The sequence below is a fragment of the Colletotrichum lupini genome, chromosome 1 (assembly GCF_023278565.1).
Source record: "Colletotrichum lupini chromosome 1, complete sequence".
In the NCBI taxonomy this organism is placed as follows: Eukaryota; Fungi; Ascomycota; class Sordariomycetes; order Glomerellales; family Glomerellaceae; genus Colletotrichum; species Colletotrichum lupini.
In genome coordinates this window covers 4407392-4426207 of record NC_064672.1, presented here as the reverse complement: position 1 = coordinate 4426207, position 18816 = coordinate 4407392, and the positions used below count along the sequence as shown (strand labels likewise).

Here is an 18816-nt window from a genome sequence, read left to right as displayed (position 1 = left end):
ACTCTCGTCTCACGCCCCCGGGGAGTGGGGTGAAGGGGAGACGGGACAGGATGAACTTTCTGAAACATAGCTTGATGCCACGCCGTGGAGCCAATCGGCGTATGGTTTTTGCCCTTGCCTGCGTCCGTTATTTTGTTCCCGACTCCAAACCAACTCCATCTCCCCGTCTCCCGCCCACGGCTCCTTCGTGCTAGTGAATCAACCTCATCACCTTTCCCGCACGTTCCCTTGAAACAAGGCCAGCAGCCCCCTTCATGTCATGTGGGCTCCGGCTCTTTTTGACAAGGGACCGCGACGCTCTGGCCTCACTTTCTCGACGACACTATCGTATCCTCGTCGGGTTGTGCCGGCCCCAGCCCTCTTAGTATGAATACACAGGTAACAGGTCAACCCTCACCGGTAGCAAGAGTTAGATTGACCCAGGTCAACCAACGTCAGCCAAAAAGCAGATGGGCAGATGCAGGTGCCAAGTTGGATACAACACACCCCACGACAATCCGTGGAACCGCTGTCATGGGTCTCTGACCAGGGACATCCCAAGCTGACGCAGTAAACGCAGGACATGCCACTGCAAGTGACAGTGCGGGAGGGAGGGCTGCCAATACCGTCGTTTCTTTCTATGCCTATTCAGGTTGGTTCGTTTCGTTGCTCGAACTGAGCTTACACGAGGGGACGAATCGAACGCTCCAGCATAGCAACAAGTTTACCTCAGATCGAGTCAGAGTACGCTGGCTGACCGTTCATTTTGCAACTCTTGTTTTTACACTCCTCCGCTGATTTGGTTGTTGTATCATTCGTTCCCTCCAAGTGGGAATCGTACCCTATATTTGTCTATATCACGTCTCACTCGTGCCCGTTTCCCGGCATGCGAACCTCCCGGGGCTGGGCTTGGATCGCGCTCGCGACCTCCTGCCCTCTTTCTTCACCGTCCCGTCTCTTCCCCATGTCAAGTCTTGCGGACACATGACCCCCTTCCCGAGTCCCTAGAGCCCCGATACGCGAGGAGGATCATGAGGGAGAAGCGAAAGCAAGCAGGACAGAGGCATGCCCCGCCCTTGCCGGCATCCGCCGGACCTGATGCCTGTCTCCCCGTCAGCTTCTCTCAGTTCTTGCAGCTCGTGTTACGACTGCCAGCCGTACTCGTAGCGTACAAGCCGCGAACAAGACATCATAAGCCGTGATGCGGGAATATGACCGCGAGGAAACCCAAGCCTGTCCACCTGTAGCACTTCCCGGCTGGGGAGCATGACAGGCCGCAGACAAGTTCAACCCGGGCAGCCCCCCCCCCCCCCCCCCCCCCCCCCCTCCCCCCCCCCACCCCCCCCCCACCACCCCCCCCCCCCCCCCCCCCCCCCCGGGGGGGGGGACACGCGGCCCCCAAAAACTCCCCCGCGGCGCCCCCCCCCCCCCCCCCCTCCATTACTTGCGCGAGATATCTACACCGCGTGGTTCTGTTGCATCGGTGGGTCGGTATTTAGACCCCTCTGCCACACATACACACAGGCACGCTGTTTCTCTATATTCCATGTCATTATCTGGGGGGGCCGGGCCAAGTTCTCTTCCCGTGTCGGATGAAGCTGAGGCAGAGCGCGGCTGGGCTGCGGATGCGGCATGCAGGAACAGGCGGTCTGCCTCTCCTTCGTCCCGCTGCAGGCCTTGCGCACGGCACGCACCAAACGCAACATCTCGAAGCTAGTGTTTTGTTCTGTTGGATCCCCTGGTTTCCTCGTTTCCCTTCGTATTATACATAGGTGTGGCCAGCCCACCCGCCCTTCCGTAGCACACGCTCACCCACACACCCCCATATCGGATCCTCAAGAGGTCTGAGTGTCAGACTGGACAGAGACTCTATTTCGTAGCTCCAAGTTTTCTTTCTTTCTCGAGTCTTGGGCCTGTGGCTCATCCACCTCGTATTTCTCACGTCTACATGTTCCATTCACACGCACGAGTTGTAAGACCGTGAGCAACACAGTCAAGCGGCGTAAAAGAGTGGAAAGACATGTCGCTCAGATTCTATCAGACTCCCGGTCCGGAGCGGCCATGGCGCCCGCCGGTGATGGACGAGGACTGCCGGCGCTACCGCCGCCGAGCAAAGCGGACCGACAAGTGGATTCCGCCCCAACTTGCCTTTGAAGAAGTGATCAGGAATAACACGGAATCGGTGAGTGATATCTGCCTGCCAGCGCATGTGTATTCCAAGGGGACGACTGGAATTCAAGAATGACTCTGACTAACGGTCGGATGTCTTCAGCCGTGCTCACTAAACGACTTTGTGGACTATCTCGTCTACGTCGAGCAGGACGCGGAACCACTGCAGTTCTTCTTATGGTACTGCGGTTACGTCCACTCGTGGACGACTCTCGCGCCCGAGCAGCGTGCTCTTGCGCCACGTTGGGATCCGGACCGCGGCAGGAAGCTCACTGCCAAGGAGAGGAGGGCCAAAAACTCGAGTAAAGTGAGCAACATTCTCGAGATGCTCGACGAGGACAGCAGCTACGCCCAGGCAAAAGCGGGAGGGAACCATACGCGGAACACATCTTCGGCAACAAACTTCTCTCACCCTAGAGCAACTGGTCTCAGAGACGGTGAAAAGGAAGAGGTGGAAGAGGGGACAGTTCCGCAAGGTAAGACCACCAAGTCGAATGCTTCATGACATGCTAGTCCCATCAGATATCACCGGATCTCGTTCTCATCACTTATACAAACCCAAACCCAAACTCAAACTCGCTAACATCTCTCCCTGCAGCACCAGCATCATCACAACCCTTCCGCGCAGACATCGACGCCATAACAAAACACTATATCCACGCCGACGCCCCGCGCCGCCTGAACCTTACAAAAGACGACCGCACCGCCGTCCTCAAAGCAACTTCCTCGACAACGCACCCCTCGGCCCTCCTCCCGGCCTTTGAAAAAGCAGAGGCCCTCCTGCGCGGCAAGCTCCACCCGGACTTCATCCGCCACAGCATGGCCAACGCGAACCGCGCCGCGACGCACCTCCTCCGCCTCCTCGGTCTCTCGCTGCTCACCCTAGGCCTCGGCCTCGACGCCACGCTCATCCTGTCCTCGTTTTCGCGGTACTACCGCCTCCTCTCCGCACCTCTGCTCTTCTTCGGCCTCGCGATCCTCGTCGCGGCCCTCGACGGCGTCTCGCTACCCCTCCACCTCGCGCGCAGACGCCACGTTCGGCCGTGGGAGGTCCCGGACCTGGAAGCCGGCCGGGGCAACGGTGCAGGCGTGTACAAGAACAAGAAGGAAAGGGTCCCCCACCGCCGCGCCGCGACGAGCGAGAGCGTCGCGGGCGCCGTCGACCCCCTCCGCAAACCCGCGCTCTCGACGCTCGGCGCGGAGAATCATCTGTCCTTCAAGGGTGAAGAGTGGGTTGCCGCGTACGAGCGCCGGTGGCTTTGGCGGCGCGTGTTTGAGCGCAGCCGGGCGAGCCGGAACAAGCACCTCCGGATCCTGCAGGACGGCGTCGTCGCGGGGGCGGTGTTGTGGGCTTCGTTGGCGACGATTGGGGTTGGTGTTGGGTCGGTTTTTATACCCTCGTATCATTTGTTTTGAGTGAGGTTTAATGGATGGATTCATTGGCGGGAGGCATTTACGTTTGAGAGGTACACTTGCACTCATACCATGGGTTCCATGACAGTCTTTTCTGGAGTTTTTGTGTGGAAGCACAACGGGTGGGTGCCCGGCGATTCAAGCATTAGATATGCGGATCTGCGACATCGTATAATACAATATCACGATTTTAATACTGGAACTTTATGACCTACACTGTCACGAATAACCGCTGATTCGTCCCACATGTGTACTCAAAGTAGAATAGGCAGGAGCGCAAGTGCTGAGATATATATTATGCTCCATAGTCTATCGAGACAGTGAGAGTATGCACTAATACTGTGTATTAATACTGTGTAATTGATATCGAGAACCGCCCGAGCAACCAGCAAAGGCAGAACATAAAATCAAATATTATGCTCCAAAACCCCTGCCCAGCCGACCCTTCTTATCTACACTGTAATCATAGAATGACGACGACCGTAGTAAACAAAGAGGGGGTCGTCAGCAGGAAGAAAAAACCAAAAAAACAGGTCAAAAAGACAAAAGCTCAGGTGCCTAGTCCGAGACTCGAACTAGACCACCTTACGAAACCCTCCATCTGCACTGGGGTGTACAGACTTCTCGAGATTTCATACCAAGTTCGTTACTAACGGACCAGGGCGTTATACCGCTCGACCATGGGGATCGATTGGGCTTGGTTGACGAAAGAGCGACCTCGAGTGAATATAGAGGCAAGGCAAGCGCTGAATCACCGGTGCCTTGGTCGGGTGGTCCGGTGTATATTCCACCTTGCCTATTCCATCACCAGTTTCTAAATCCCGTGTCTAGGAGTACCAACCCGGGAAGGATCTCACGGCTCCAAAGGAAGGTATGGAGAGAGTGGTCGAATGCTTCAAAAGGTATCGGTATCTTTTTCCCTTCTTCTAAAACAGGGCTCAAATAAGGGGTACTTTTTTTTTCATGCTTTCTACATCTACCCTGCTTACGACTTGCCTGCCGCTTGTTGCTGCTGGTCGTAATAAAGCTCCTCTGCCGTTGTTATGCATTGCATATTCGCGCCGAGCTTGTTCATCGTCTCCAACCACTCGTCGTATCTAGGCGTCGGGTCAGTCTACAGCTTCCTGGGGTAATGGATCTGACAATCACTTACTCGTCAGAGTCGAACACGATACCGCCACCTAAGAACATCACAAGTCAGTATACGAAACATCTCACCACCCAAAAAAAAAACTTCAAGAAAACACTGGATAGGGGGTCGGGATAGGGGGGGGGGGGGCAGCAACTCACCAGCTTGCAAATACGCCACACCATCCTTGACGAGCATCGTCCGCAACGCAATGCACGTATCCATAGCACCCTCCACCTCCTCGCCCTTCTCATCAACGCCCCCGTACCCGAAATACCCAACCGCGCCCGCATAAATCCCCCTCTTCTCCTTCTCGAGCTCGGCAATCAGCTCCATGGCGCGCACCTTGGGGGCACCCGACACCGTACCCGCGGGGAAGATGCTCCGAAAGGCGTCGAAGCGCGTCTGCCCGGCCCGCAGCACGCCCGAGACCTGCGAGACGAGGTGCTGGACGTGGCTGAACTTTTCGACGACCATGAGGTGGTCCACGCGCACCGTGTAGGGGTCGCCGACGCGGTTGACGTCGTTGCGCGCCAGGTCGACGAGCATGACGTGCTCGGCGCGGTCTTTGAGGGAGCTGCGCAGCTCGTCGGCGAGGCGCTGGTCTTCCTCGGGCGTCTTGCCGCGTTTCACGGTGCCGGCGATGGGGTGGGTGATGACGCGCCCGGCCTCGGACTTGACGAGGAGTTCGGGGGAGGCGCCGACGATTTGGAAGTCTTTGCAGTTTACGTAGAACAGGTAGGGGGAGGGGTTCACCGTCCGGAGGTGGCGGTAGATGTTGAAGGGGTGGAGGGTGGTCGGGCGGGCGAAGCGCTGCGAGGGGACGGCCTGGATGATGTCGCCCTTTACGATGTGCTTCTTGAGCTCCGTGACGTGGGACTCGTAGCCCTGCTGGCCGACGTTGGAGGTGTACTCCTGGCCGAGCTTGATGGGCTGCTGTTCGGGGATGGGGATGTCGGGGCTGTTGAGGACGGCGACGAGCTCGTCAATGGTCTGCGTCGCCTTTTGGTACTCGGCCTCGAGCTGGGCCGCGTCCTCGGGGACGTGGAGGTAGGTGATGACCTTGAGGACGCCGTAGAAGCGGTCAAACGCGACAATGGTATCAAAGAGCATGAACAGGGACTCGGGGATCTGCAGCACGTCCTTCATGGGCCGCGCCGTCTTGGGCTCAAAGTAGCGCACGCAGTCGTAGCCCACGTAGCCGACGGCGCCGCCGGCCATGGGCGGGAGCTGCAAGCCCGGAACGTGGGCGACTACGTGCTGTGCCAGCTCGGCCTCGAGGGCCGGCAGGGGGTCGCACTCAGGGCCATGGCCGGGACCCGTGGCGAGGACTTTGCGCGGCCCGGCGCCGACGAAACTGTAGCGGCCGACTTGTTCTGTGGCGGCGCTCTCGAAGAGGAAGGACAAGTCCGAGTCCTTGTGGTGGGCCGAGACCTTGAGGTAGGCGGCGGACGGGGTGATGAGGTCGGAGGAGATTTGGCGGTAGACGGGGACGAGCGTGGGCTTCTTTGCGGCGTTGGTCGTGGCCGGGGAGGCGAGGATGGACCTGACCGTCTCGAGGGACGGTACGACTGCGCGCTGTGAGGCGGTATTGTTAGCTTTTGTGTGTCTTTTGACTTCTTGTAGCAGGCCGGCGGGAGGTCAATTGAAGAACTGGCAAGACTTACCGGTCCCGACATTCTGATCCGGTCCGTTGGCGAAGCTGGGAATACGTCGGTGAGTCGCTGCGTGGAGAGCAAGTTGGTGTGTTTGGTTTGTTGATCTGAGTCACCAGCATCCAAAAGATTGGACTTGTATTGAATTATTTAGCCTCCGATGCGTGGAGGGGTCACACATAGTCCAGGCAGGGTGGTAGGGTCCGATAACGCGGAATTTGGCTGCCGTTGCGCTTCGATAAGGTGAGAGACAAGGCGTTGCCATTAGTGGCACCTCCGCTGCGTGTGCGTCAAGGATCAGTGACACAACGGGACCCCACCGCCAGCCCATTGCTCCGCCAATCTGGTCTAGATCGATGACCTGAATGAGTAAGAGAGTCAAGACAGCTCACGTATCCCCGGTAAGGTATGGTAAATGAGTTCGGTCAGAAAGAAGACACGCCTTTCCAGGCGAGAACTGAGCTATAATTGATGATACCTTATTGCTGTACAAACATGAGCTGCGTTTTTGCTACATATAAATCAGTCACCATTCATCAACCCATTAGAGGACCAAGCTGACCGGCTACCTCATTTCTTCCCGTCCCGCCTTACATTTCCTCGCGTTTTCTCTGATGGTACCTGGCCGGAAGAGAAGTTTTCAGCTCTCGACAGACAGCGCCTTGACGCCCACGAGCTTCGCCTCCTTGCCCTTCCCATCCGTCGTGACGAGCCAGTACTCCGTCCGGACACCGCCCTTTGGCACCTTGTAAACTCTAACGTCGTTGCCCTTGCCCGCCTTGCGGACCGCCTCAATGACGTCCTTGTAATCGCCGTTCGAGTCCCAGTCCACGGGGTCCAGGAGCTCCACGTCCGCGTTCTCGGCGTCGGGGTGATCGATAAGTTGCGCGAATTCGACTACACATGTCATATATTAGTCACTTTGTCTTGCAAACATCGCGGGCATATTTCCCCTCCCCTGGCGTGAAAAGGGCAGGAGGCAGGAGGCAGCAGGCACGGCACAACTCACCTTCGTCCGGCAAGCCTTTGCCAGCCTCATCCCACTGCAGCGCGACGCCGACAAACGGCTCATCCGCGTCCGAGATGTACACTTTATCCTGCTTCAACACGTCCTGAATGGCCTTGGGTACCTCGACGCCCTTGTCTTGCGCCTTGAACTCCTTGCTCTTGCTGGTCGTGGTGGCGTGTCCCTCGTTGGGGTCCTGGTTCGCCTTGTCCAGGAACGCCGCGTAGTCTGCGTCGGACATTTTCAAGTGTGTATACGTCGAGAACGTGCTGGTGGCTATCTGACGAGGCGGGAGAACCTTGCTCGTGCTGCAGCTGCCTGGCGCAGTACTCAGCCGTCGTAGTACGAATGGGTTGCGCGGGATGGAGATTGACGTCGATGAGGAGAGGGTTCGTTGGCAGAGATTTCGATAGAGCGTTCGCGGGGTAGTGGTCTTCATTCCCTTCTTATGGGTTGCGGACGAGCTGAATAGCGTACTGAGGGGTGTTAAGGTCGCGAACTTGGTTCGCGGGAAGCTGCACGCCATGGTTGGGTACAGATAGAATGACGCAACGAGGGGCCGGCTAGCTACGCCTCACGTCGCTCCCGCTGGTCAGACCTTGCCGCCCCACCATCTCGGTATTGGCTGGCTGTCGATACTAAGCGCCCACATTTTTGAACGAATTTTGTACTCCGCACTGCAGCTGTTGCTACAGCTTCTACTTATCAATTGTCTTCCAAGTTGAGTACAATTGCAATCACATTTCACAAGCCACACGAGGGATTACAAGTGGGTTGGTCATCTAGGTATCATTGGTTTGACTTTTGAATTCTCGGTACTCATTTTAACCTCAAAGGTGTCCCAAACCATCCGAAAAGTAACGTGAACCCTCTACACCGATGCCATGACCATGATACAAAGAAATTTGATGAGAAGAAGGAATTTACTGAGCAGCAAGGTCCTTCTTGAGGGTACCCTGGTACTGCTTCTTCTCCGCCGGCGTCTGGAAGGCACCGTGTCCGAACTCGGACGAGGTATCGATCCACTTGAGGTCGATCTTCTCGAGGGCCTTTCTCGAGGTGTGGGTGAACATGGACTTGCGGAGAGTCATGACACGCTTCTTGGTACCGGGAATGGAGCCCTTGACCATGACGAAATCGTTGTTGATCTCACCGTAGCGGACGAAGCCACCGAGGCTGTGAAAAATGTCAGTAAAATTGCTATGAAATCAACACGTTAGAGCAGAAACATACGGAGTGATGGTCTTCTTGGTGACATCGATCTCAGTGGAGGCGCTGTTGTCGGAACCGGCCTTGCCAATGCGGTAGACCTTGTGGTTGACGGAAGTCCGGTGGTGGTATCCGTTCTGACCGGCACGGGCGACAGTCCACTGGACGTGGGAAGGATGCCAGGCACCGATACAGGCGACCTTACGCAGACCCTTGTGAGTCTTGCGGGGAAGCTTCTTGGTACCCCAACGGGCGGTGACACCCTCGAATCCGTGACCCTTGGTGACGGCGATGACATCGATCATCTCGTCCTGCTCGAAGATGGAGCCAACCTCGACGGGCTTCTCGAACAGACCGTAGCCGAAGTCGACCTTGTCGGCGACGGAGCCACCGTTGATCTGGATCTCCATGAGGTGGGCCTTCTTCTGCTTGATGGGGGTCTTGCGGGGCTGGGTGTGGGCGAGGACGCGGACGACGGTGCAGTACTTCTTGATGCGCTCGATCTCGCGGGTGATGGAGGCGCCAGAGTTCTCGGAGTGCTGCTTGGCGTACTTGGTGAAGGCCTTCTTCTTGGACTTGTACCAGTTCTTGTAGAAGCGGCGGCGGATCTCGTCGCTCAAGTGCTCGGCCCAGACGGTGGTGAGCGAGCGCAGGCCGCGGGGGGTCTCGATGTAGCCCACAAGACCAACAACGATCAACTATAGAGTTGTTAGCCATAGGCACAGAGCCAAGCGGGCTGCGTTGGTAGTACAGGTGGGGTATCAATGATGGAGACGGCCTCGACGACCTCCTTCTTGTTGGCCTTGGCGCCGGGACGGTCGAGGTCGCGAACGATCGTGGTCATACCGGCCTTGTAGCCCATGGTGGCCGTCAGGTGGACGGGCTTCTTAGCATCATCCTTGGGGAAGCTGTGCAAGAGATTGCCATTGTCAGCCTGTGTCTTCACTTGGCCCAAGTCTCGAAGAAAATATTGCGAAAAGTGGTGAATAAAACTTACGACTTGACCTTTCCGCGGTGACGGGCAGCACGCTTGCGCGGCAGGTAGGCCAAAGACTGAGTAACGTTAGCCGAAGTTATAGTAATTGTCGAAGTAGGTGCAACTGACGCCGTGTCTGGGTGCCTCGTACTTGCGGTGCGACATCTTGATGATTGACCTGGAGGTTAGTTGTCGGGTTCAATCGAGAGGAGTGACGATTGGGAAATTTCTCAAAGTCGGGATAGCTGAGGCTGCAAAAATGTCGTGTGGGCGGATTTCCTCCTGCCGGGACGCACCACCCTAATCACGTGAGCGTAATAGCGACGAAAAAAAATCACTTTCCGCACTTTTCCCTCCCGCCTGGTCCAAGCGTCTTTTCCGAGGTCCACAATCAGCCTGAATCTTCCATCAGTGGAGGTGTACTGTGTAGAGAGAAGGTACGTACCTGAGGACTGGATTGCATCCCACCAAGGAGCACGCCAAACACTTGAAGTCTCTGCCATTTGCACGATGCAGAACTTTTCTGAGAGTACACGTTCGTTCGCCCCTGTAAGGGGTCGATTGGTCTGGACAGGTGAAGCCAAATATGGTTTAATATTGTTTAGTCATTCAAGCAGTCTAGATTCACCACTACTTTTTCTCTTCATAAGCTACCGTAGTGCCTCAGGTAGACACACCAGCATCCCGTTGAAAGGGGATTCTGGAGATAGAACGAGGAACAGGAAGGAAATGGTATACACGATAAGAGAACACAGGATCCCTCAAGACAAATAAAACAAAGCAAACCACGTCAAAGCCGTTGATCCATTAAGTCGACTCAACCTTGGGAGTTGGCCCCATCAGGCCGTTGATGCTTGCGCTCGTGGGCGTCTTAGTCTCTCCCGACGCCGGAGCCGGACCCGACCCGTTGGTAGTGGCGGCGGCGCCCTTTTTCTCATCCTCACCGCTATCGTCGTAGTCCTCATCAACGTCCATCTTTCTCGCTGCACGTTCGGGCTCGCTGGGCTGCGGAGGCCGGGGAGCAGGGGTGTGCTCAAGAGGCGGGCGCTCTTCAGCGGGGTACTCCTTGACGCCGGGAGCGGGCCCGGAAGCAGGCCCGGGTCCGTTCTGCGGTCCGTCATGGAGGATGTTCTGCATCGGCGCAGCAGCAGACTGCATCGGCGGGAGATGGTTATTGGGCATAGGGTGGTTGGGTTGGTGGTGCGCGGCCTCTGACGGATGGTACCCGTCGTTGGCATGGCGCTGCTCCTCGCCCCTCCGAATGTCCTCTGCCCTTCTCTGGTCATCCGCTCTCCGCTGGTCTTCGGCACGGCGTTGATCCTCAAAACGACGTGCCTCTGACGAGTTGCGGCGGTACTGGTCCCGGGGTCCCGGAGGAGTCGATGGGCGGCGAGGGCGAACGTCGTCGAGCCTGGCTCGGTTCTCGTCGTTGGCCGGTCGCTTGTGAGAGGACTCCTCCTCCCACTCACGCATGCGCTTGGGGCCCACAGAAGGAGGACGGTCATGCTCATTGCGCTGCGATGCAGGGTCTCCGGTGATCGAGCCCGGAGGAGGTGGAGGCGGGGCATTAGCCTCCATGGGTCCGGGGGTGGGGCCGTCAGGGTGATGGCTGTACGGCGGTGGCGGAGGAGGTTGGTGTTGGGGGTACGCCGACTTGGGGGAGGGCATGCGGTTGTCATGCATGGGCCTCTCGCCAGGCCGGGGACTGTTGGTGCCGCGGAAGTGAGGCGGCTGGCTAGGAGGGCCATTGGGGCCGACGTTCATAGGAGGCATCTGAGCAGAAGACGGCTGAGTGTAGTTGGGGTTGATGGTGCGCGGCGCAGAGGTGGGAGGACCCTGAGGCTGCTGTTGCTGCTGAGGCGGCTGCGGCGGTCCTGCGTAGTGAGATGGCGGGCTAGCCATCCGACGAAGCGGCTCGGGATACGGCGGGCGACCACCGTGTTGTTGCTGCTGCTGCTGTTGTTGTTGCTGCTGCTGTTGCTGCTCTTGTCTCGGGCTAGGCTGTCGCGGCATGGGGGGAGCTGGGCCACGGAACTCGCCACGCTGCTCATACGGGTTGGGTGGCTGAGGAGGAGGGTTGATGTCCGCAAGCCGACCCCAGCCGTTGCTTCCAGGACCGCCGGGTCCCGGAGGCGGAGGAGGCTGCTGTCCTTGCTGCTGCGACTGAGGAGCAGAGCTTCCCCACTGGGGAGCCGGAGGGCCGACCTGGTAAGCCTGGGGATGGACATCGGCAGGCTGGGGAGCGCTGGGAGGCTGTCCTCCGTTGGCGCCACCGTTTCTCAGCAACTGCAGACGAGCCTTGATGTGAGGGTTCTGAGGGTCAAGCTCTGCAGCGCGCTGGTAGGCGTCAAGCGCATCGCTGATCTGGTTGTTGCAAGATTCGTACTAAGTCGGTTAGTAACGTTGCCTTTTTTTTTCTTTTTTCCCTGTTCGATCTTGACAGGTTTTGCACTTACCAATGTGCCCAAGTCATACCAGACCTCGGAAATGAAGGGGTTGAGCCGAATGGCACGAGAGTACGCGTCGAGGGCATCGCGATATTGGTTGATCTGGTAGTACAGTACTCCGATAGAGCACCAGAAAGTCGGATTCCTTCCATCGCGGTAGACGGCCTGTTGGTAGGCTTCATATGCCTTGGGATACTTTTGTTGAGACATGTAGCACCGACCAAGAAGGTACCAGCTTTGCGCGTCGCCTTGGTCGGCGGCAACGGACTTCTCCAAGAACTCGATAGCTCGCTCTTGGCTCTGGAAGCTGCTGCTCTGCTGATGATGAAGCCAGCCCAGCTGTTGCAGAACCTTTGCGTGACTAGGATCGCGTTCCAGAACTCTCTGGTACGCAGCCTTGGCACTGTCGTACTGATGCGGGCGTTAGTTGCGGTATTTGTCAATTGCCGACGAGGAGATACTTACATCCTTCTGCTGCTCGTGAACGTGGCCAATTTGGAACCAGATGTCCTCCTCGGTGAGAGGAGGGGGTGGGGAGTTGACGATGTACTTGAAGCACTCTAGACTCTGGCCGTACTTCTGCTGTTGCTTGTATATTATTCCGAGACGGAAGTAAATTTCGTTGGCCTTTTCGAAGTCGGGCTGCATTTGCATAACCTGAGAAAAGGCCTCTTCGGCATGCTCAAGAGAGCCGTATCTGTCGTAAAGGATACCAATGCCATACCATAGCTTGGGCTCCTGTGCTGTATTAGTATTTGAAGAACCCAGAGAGCCGGAGGCAGCGCTACTAACCCTGGGGCTCCTCAAGTTGACCAAGGCGGACTGATACGCGGCGTAGGCTTGCTGCAAGTCGTCCATCATAAGGTAGCAGTGACCTGTGAGCAGTTAGCACGAGTCGCGTTGGTTGAGCATAGGGCGGGGACTTGTTACGCACCCAGGCTGCCCCATGCCTCGCCGTTGGTGTTGTCGATTTTGAGTATTGCTTGCAGGTAGTCAACTGCCTTGTGAAACTCTTCGCGCGTTCGCAGGATCAAACTGATGGCATTCATGGCCGCGACCGACTGCGGGTTTGCTTGGAGGGCGCGATCGTAGGCCTTCATTGCCTCCTCGAGATTACCGAGAAGCTCAGCAAAACTGCCTGCATCAATTGTTAGAACGAGCTGCGCGTATCTACGATGGCGATGCACTTACCAATCTGCATCCAGACAGCTTCGTTCATGAGGAGGATTTGTCGCGAAGGTGCATAGTTCTGCCCTTGCTGCATGCCCGGCGGCGGAGGGGGTCCAGGGGGTCCGCCGTGCTGCTGCCCCTGCATGGCCATGGTTGGCGAAGGGTGATGGTTCGCCATTGTGTTGGGAGTCGAGGCGTACTAGGTGTGCGCGTGCTCCTGTGAATGCGTCGATGGATTGTCTTGACGATCGCGCAAAGAGGCGCTAGATTCTACCAGCAACGACGTCGCAATTATAAAAGGTAGCTTTACTTGGAGAAAGATTTTAGACTAAAAGCGCGAGGCCATACAGTCTTTGGTCTTGTCTGTGGTGGTTGAGGAACAGCTCGCGGCTTCCAAGGGCGCGGGCTCAGTTGTTGCGACGAATCGAACGGATTGAGGTTCGACGTGCAACCGGTCAACGGGAGGCTGGGCGAGAAAGTCTGGAGCGGCGACAGGCCAAAAAGCTACAGAAAAGCCAAACAAGAAGAGGATGATGATGAGGGTGATGGGGCAAGGGCGCAGAAAGCGCTCAAGACAAGACAATGATGATGTTTTGTGAGTAAAGAAGGGATGCGAGACCCGACAGCGATGGATCGAAGCGCCCCCGTTGTAGCTCAGGGCGAAGTTGGGGAATTGGAAAAGAAGGTGAGAGGGAAGTTGGGAGGCTGCGAGAATAGGTTCCATCACTCTCGCAAACTCACCTAACCCTCGGAAAGTACGTACTCTTTTACCCTTCCGTTCCTTTTCTTTTACTTTGGCGACGGCACGGGGTGCGGCAGAGCTGATCCATAGCGAGCGAAACGAGACGATGGGGACCAGGGGTGTGGATGGGTGTCTCATTAGGGTGCATGCTGCTGCCGGGGTGAAAGACGGGGCACGGATGGAGAACAAGCCAGCCCATCTCATCTGAAAAAGCAACTTGGCTAGCGTCCCTTTAGCTGGAGCCGATACCCACGGTGCCACACCCACGCTTCTTCCATCTTTCTCACGCTTCACCACCCGTGGCCGCTCACGCTCACGCCCATCCGCCCAGCCCATCCATCCGTCCATCCATCCATCCATGCCCATGTTCTCCCCCCCCCCCCCCGTCGTCCATAACCATGGCCACGTCCACGCCGTCTGCCAGGCCCAGGTACGGAGTGCGAATACAAAGTACTTCGTACCATACATACAGATTTCATGGAGGCGGGCGGCGGGCACTCCCACTGAACGCAATGTCGCCCCTCGTCCCTCCCTCTCTTCCCCTCCTCTATTCGTACGGATACTTCCCAAGTTGCCATGGGTCATGGCTACCTTACACTGAAGGCATCCATCATCCATCCACCCATCCATCCATCGGCCACTTGGTTGCTTGCTTGCTTGGTGCTTGGCTCCTGCAGCTCCGAAATGGGGAGCAGAGAGGTGGATAACGTACCTTGGCGTATGGAGATGTCGACCTCACTGCGGAAATCTGTGGTTAAGATGTGGGTGCGGATGATTCCTCTGCGAGTCTAGCGAAACACATCTTGCAGACAGACCCGACCCCCTCCCCCTTTTTTTTTCTTTCTTCTCATTGCTACTGCAAAGTACGAGTCGGCAGCTCGACGCCCTTTGCTTCGTTTGTCATCAGATGCACCAAGACGTGAGATGGCCCCAAAACCCAGAGCCTGAGCCATGTGCCATGTGCCATATCAAAAGTAGTCCACCTCCAAGCTACCTAGCATTTCCGAGGTTAATTGCACAGGACACCGATGAGCCGCCCCTAGAAGGTATCGCGTGGTCGACTGTTGTTTAGACTCTCTCTCAAACTTGGCGGTGCGGCGGCTTTCAGTGGGACCCTCACCCAACTCACGCGTCAAATCAACGAGAGGGCCAGACATGATGCCAAGGCATCGCCAAACCTTGCTCCCCAATGGTGTTGCAAGCTCATTGATAATCCGACAAAATCTGAGGCAAGCTTCCAACAACCCTGACAAGAAGGCCTCAAAACCGACTGTGACCGTCTGCCATCATATAAACGCACTCAGATGTGAGTGTCGCATACTGCTGCGTAACGTGATGCAGCCTTGGACCACGCTTCGCGAGGGTTGATGCTCTATTACACTATCACGTTTCTGCATTGTGTGCCAGAAAAGAGACACGGTGCGATCGGGGTATCTCAAAAACAGAGGAAGCGGACGGAACAAGTGCGCGGGTATCCTCCGTTTGGCGCTCATCTTTAGAGTCAACTACCTACCTTATTGTAGCTGCCCCCTCTGGCATGTCCAAACGAGGATCTACAGACAAGGAATGTCAGCGACCGTCCAGTTGGACATGCCATTCGCAGCCAGTTTGAAACAAGAGACAGCCATGTCGCATCGCATCGCGGCGCCATCCTCTCTGATCTCTCCCAGTCACTGTGGCGGAAGAACACCGAGGGTATGGGTCTTGACGGGTTTGCCTGAGGCAAATGTTCAAGCCAGCTACCAGCGCGCGACATGGCACATAGCCATGGGTAATCAATCAGACAGCTCTCCGGTCGTCCCGTTCGGACCATTTTGAATCGTGACCAACAAGCTTCTGACCATACTGCGTAATAAAGGTTGGCAAAGACTGATTTCGACGGGTACGCTGAAGATCAACCGAAACGACTGTCAGAGAAGGGAGCAAATTATCAGAAACAAAACAATAAAAGAAAGAGAGCGACGCACCGAAATAATAAAGATAATGGAATAATCCCCCCCAGCAGAAAAGGGAGAAACGCTGCGGTTGAAGGCCGCCGCCGCTAAACTGCATTACGGCACGTCCCACGTGTCTGGAGTTCCAGGAGGTCACCTCATCCTTCACCTCAGGTCAGGCCCAGGGAGGTTAATATTCACCGAAGGGTACGGATAGGTAGCCCTTCCCAGCCCTTCTCCGGGGAAGCGCCCCCTGAGAAGACGGGAGGTACCATCCATCCATCCACCCATCCATCAAACTCCGAGTCTGAGTCCGGCTCTGTGGTGCCACTGGTGTGTCTGGCCGCCCGGGCTGGCTGGCTGAGTGAGCTGGGCTGGGCTAGGCTGCGCCCAGGGCAGGTGAGTGCATGGCTGGCGACCCCCTCCCTCCTCTCCAAGCTCCAAGATCCTGATCGGGGGAGTGGATCGCACCGTCGAAGAAATGCCAGAAGCCAAAACCAACACAAGAAAAGACGAACTTTGAGTTTGGTTCATGTCATCGCTGCTACCGCTGCATCCATCCACTCAGGACGCCAATGTGACTTCATCCGTGCCGCAACTGCTCGCTAGTCAGTTGTAAATTACCTTACCTTTCCCGAGAGTTTCCCACTGCACCCTTCTCTTGCGCGGGCTGGTGTTCCTGTCGCTGGCGTTCTGGCTGGCATGCTGTCTTCTCCCGTCACACTTCAGGCACCACACTTGCATTCCTTATTCCTCGGCACCCTCCCCCGGTTGAGATCTTCGGTTTCAGCGCCTGATGATCGTGATGGGATGGGCATGGTGGTTCGTCGGCTTCTTCGAAACCACCGTACCGAATGGACCTGTGGGCGAGCTATTTGGTGTGTTGTCTTTGTTTTCGTGTCGCACCAGACTTCGCAATCGTTGAACAAGCTCATACCCGCAATCTGCAGAGATCATGGCGGATCGGTGGTTGAGTCCAGCAGGAAAAGCTTCTCGATACGAAGCTATCGTCAGTTGGCGCCGCAGTGGCTGGGCCCCCTCACTTCTTCAGTTGGACCGGTTTGAGCAGGTGGTGCACGCACGCTGTTTTTCTCTCCTCCAGTGCGGTCCACACTACGTTAGCCAGCGGACAGAAATGACGGACTACTCGTAGACGTATCCGTAGGTAGTCGTACGCTATTGTGTACGCAGTAGTGTACAAGTAGTGCTCTCGTGCGCGTGTGGACCAAGCCGCAGATACAGGATACACACATGACGCGGGTGCACCTGTGGGCTCTGCTTGGGACCTGCAAATAGCTCGATGGGATCCGGTCGCCGCCGCCGCCATCGTCGCCAGGCTGGAGGGGGATCATGGCTAGATTAGGCAGAGTGGGGAGGGAAGGCCGGAGGCTTACCTGAGGTGTCCTCGGAGAGGAGAGGAGAGGAGGGGGTTCCGTCAGGGGTCAAGGTGTGAGAGTCGAATTGCGACAGCAACCAAGTGAAGGGGGGCGTCTGCGTCTGTCTCTATGCCCGTAACAGGGGGGTGTGGATGGGGTTGCCTGCCGTTCCCCCAACCCTTGGCTTGGACCAGGCAGAGAGAGAGAGAGAGAAAGAGATTGTGTGCGTAGCCAGGCTGTACCGCAATATGTACGTGCAAGGTAGGCGGAGGAAGGATGCAGCCATCTCTCGCATATGCAGGCCGTTTGGAGCAGTGCGAGGGTACCCGACTGACAGCGGCGTCAAGCGCAAGGGATGGGGAAGATAGACACTGTAATGTGTGGGCGTACACGCTGTGCCGATGTGCGTGTGCGTGTGTGCGTCGGATGTGTGTGTGTGTGTGTCTGTATGTGTGTATGTGCGCGCGTGCGGGAGTGTGTGGTGTGGAAGAGATGGTGACGGTATCACGGTGGGAGAGGTACCGAGGCGACGTGAGAATTGAATTGGGAGAAGGGGCGGTGGTCTGGTGCTGAGGTGGGCGAGAGAAAAAGGTAGGTGCTCTCTACGAAGACCTAGTTCGCGAGGTTTAGGAACCTTGCGGCTAATAAGGCTGGGAAGGATATAGTAAGGTACTCCGTACGATGGAAATGCGTGATTATGAGGATGGATAAGCTCTGGATAAGGTGCCGGGGGGCGGGCTGCCAAAGTCCGTCCCGTGCAATTATATTGGTGCTTGTGGTTAAGAAGTCACGCATACAATGAGTCGTGGCAAGATAAAAGTCGGGGAGAGAGAGTGTGTGCACAGGTCTCGAGGTGTTTTGTTCATCGCAATCTATCTGCCTCGATAGATTGGCTCACTGGAAGGTACCTCACCTCACACAGGCCAAGGCCACAGATGGAGAAACAGCGAGGAAGAGTCGTGAGGTAGGTGCTCTGCGGCGGCAGGAGATACAGTACGTATTGAGGCTACGTGCATATCTGGTGCCTCCCGCCCAACCTGTCGAACCTGACGTACCGCCGGGGAGACTGATCTGACTCCTTGGCGTTAGCCACGGTGTGCTACAGGTACGTACTGGGCAAAGTCTGTGGGCCGCAGAGCCTTTTTCGGGGTCGAGTGGCACGGCACACGGCCGCTGGGCCCATCCATGTTTCTTCTGTCCTCCATTCTTCTCTCACTCTTCCCAATTCGTACAAGCCTCACACCCCCGGTAGCCCGGGTATTTTCTGCTTTTCCCTTACTATGTACGAATGTACTCCCGTAGATGGTCTCTGCTCTGTGCTCGTCCCTCTGGATCCGTATGGATACCGTCCGCCCGTCTCGAACCCTTCGGCCCCCCTTTTTTCCCTCTCTCGCTGGGCTGGAAATGAACAAGCACAAGAAACGGTTGAGTGGTACGTATCTTTTTACGCACTTCAGCCAGCAAGTTAGGTTCCCTCTCCTTTTACTCTGTACTGCCACTGCTAACATCGCATATCCCAAGCAGCCGCATGGAAGCCTATGCCTATCCGTATCCGTACATAACTTGGCACCATCGTGATCGATCAGTCCGAAGCCGCTACAGCCCATTGGC

General features: G+C 56.6%; 7 protein-coding genes across 7 annotated transcripts; 1 reads left to right on the top strand and 6 right to left on the bottom strand.

Moving 5' to 3' along the window:
* Nucleotides 1-1999: 1999 nt before the first annotated feature.
* On the top strand, nt 2000-3848 carry CLUP02_01329 (uncharacterized protein; the record flags this gene model as incomplete). Its single annotated transcript, XM_049280370.1, has 4 exons — nt 2000-2161; nt 2252-2624; nt 2747-3519; nt 3825-3848. 4 exons carry the CDS (start codon nt 2000-2002, stop codon nt 3846-3848), a joined length of 1332 nt encoding a protein of 443 aa, XP_049136327.1.
* Nucleotides 3849-4111: 263 nt separating this feature from the next.
* Nucleotides 4112-7877, bottom strand: CLUP02_01328 (anthranilate synthase component I; the record flags this gene model as incomplete). Its single annotated transcript, XM_049280369.1, has 12 exons — nt 4112-4162; nt 4220-4257; nt 4317-4357; nt 4551-4658; nt 4715-4742; nt 4852-6288; nt 6358-6452; nt 6523-6624; nt 6666-6732; nt 6837-6856; nt 7002-7242; nt 7355-7877. 12 exons carry the CDS (start codon nt 7875-7877, stop codon nt 4112-4114), a joined length of 2751 nt encoding a protein of 916 aa, XP_049136326.1.
* A 397-nt stretch (nt 7878-8274) lies between these two features.
* Nucleotides 8275-9701, bottom strand: CLUP02_01327 (ribosomal protein L3; the record flags this gene model as incomplete). Its single annotated transcript, XM_049280368.1, has 5 exons — nt 8275-8527; nt 8585-9258; nt 9312-9468; nt 9558-9613; nt 9666-9701. The coding sequence occupies 5 exons, from the start codon at nt 9699-9701 to the stop codon at nt 8275-8277; spliced, it is 1176 nt and encodes a 391-aa protein (XP_049136325.1).
* Nucleotides 9702-9734: 33 nt separating this feature from the next.
* CLUP02_01326 (uncharacterized protein) lies at nt 9735-10039 on the bottom strand (the record flags this gene model as incomplete). Its single annotated transcript, XM_049280367.1, has 2 exons — nt 9735-9836; nt 9884-10039. The coding sequence occupies 2 exons, from the start codon at nt 10037-10039 to the stop codon at nt 9735-9737; spliced, it is 258 nt and encodes an 85-aa protein (XP_049136324.1).
* A 304-nt stretch (nt 10040-10343) lies between these two features.
* CLUP02_01325 (tetratricopeptide) lies at nt 10344-13331 on the bottom strand (the record flags this gene model as incomplete). The annotated part of the gene is made up of 5 exons (XM_049280366.1): nt 10344-11921; nt 11993-12394; nt 12449-12858; nt 12918-13121; nt 13175-13331. The coding sequence occupies 5 exons, from the start codon at nt 13329-13331 to the stop codon at nt 10344-10346; spliced, it is 2751 nt and encodes a 916-aa protein (XP_049136323.1).
* Nucleotides 13332-13481: 150 nt separating this feature from the next.
* CLUP02_01324 (uncharacterized protein) lies at nt 13482-14261 on the bottom strand (the record flags this gene model as incomplete). Its single annotated transcript, XM_049280365.1, has 1 exon — nt 13482-14261. The coding sequence occupies one exon, from the start codon at nt 14259-14261 to the stop codon at nt 13482-13484; it is 780 nt and encodes a 259-aa protein (XP_049136322.1).
* Nucleotides 14262-16393: 2132 nt separating this feature from the next.
* On the bottom strand, nt 16394-18410 carry CLUP02_01323 (uncharacterized protein; the record flags this gene model as incomplete). Its single annotated transcript, XM_049280364.1, has 13 exons — nt 16394-16427; nt 16484-16552; nt 16591-16700; nt 16767-16833; nt 16873-16925; nt 17017-17183; nt 17224-17332; nt 17397-17598; nt 17714-17817; nt 17879-17943; nt 18003-18052; nt 18119-18276; nt 18309-18410. The coding sequence occupies 13 exons, from the start codon at nt 18408-18410 to the stop codon at nt 16394-16396; spliced, it is 1290 nt and encodes a 429-aa protein (XP_049136321.1).
* Between the last annotated feature and the right edge of the window lie 406 nt (nt 18411-18816).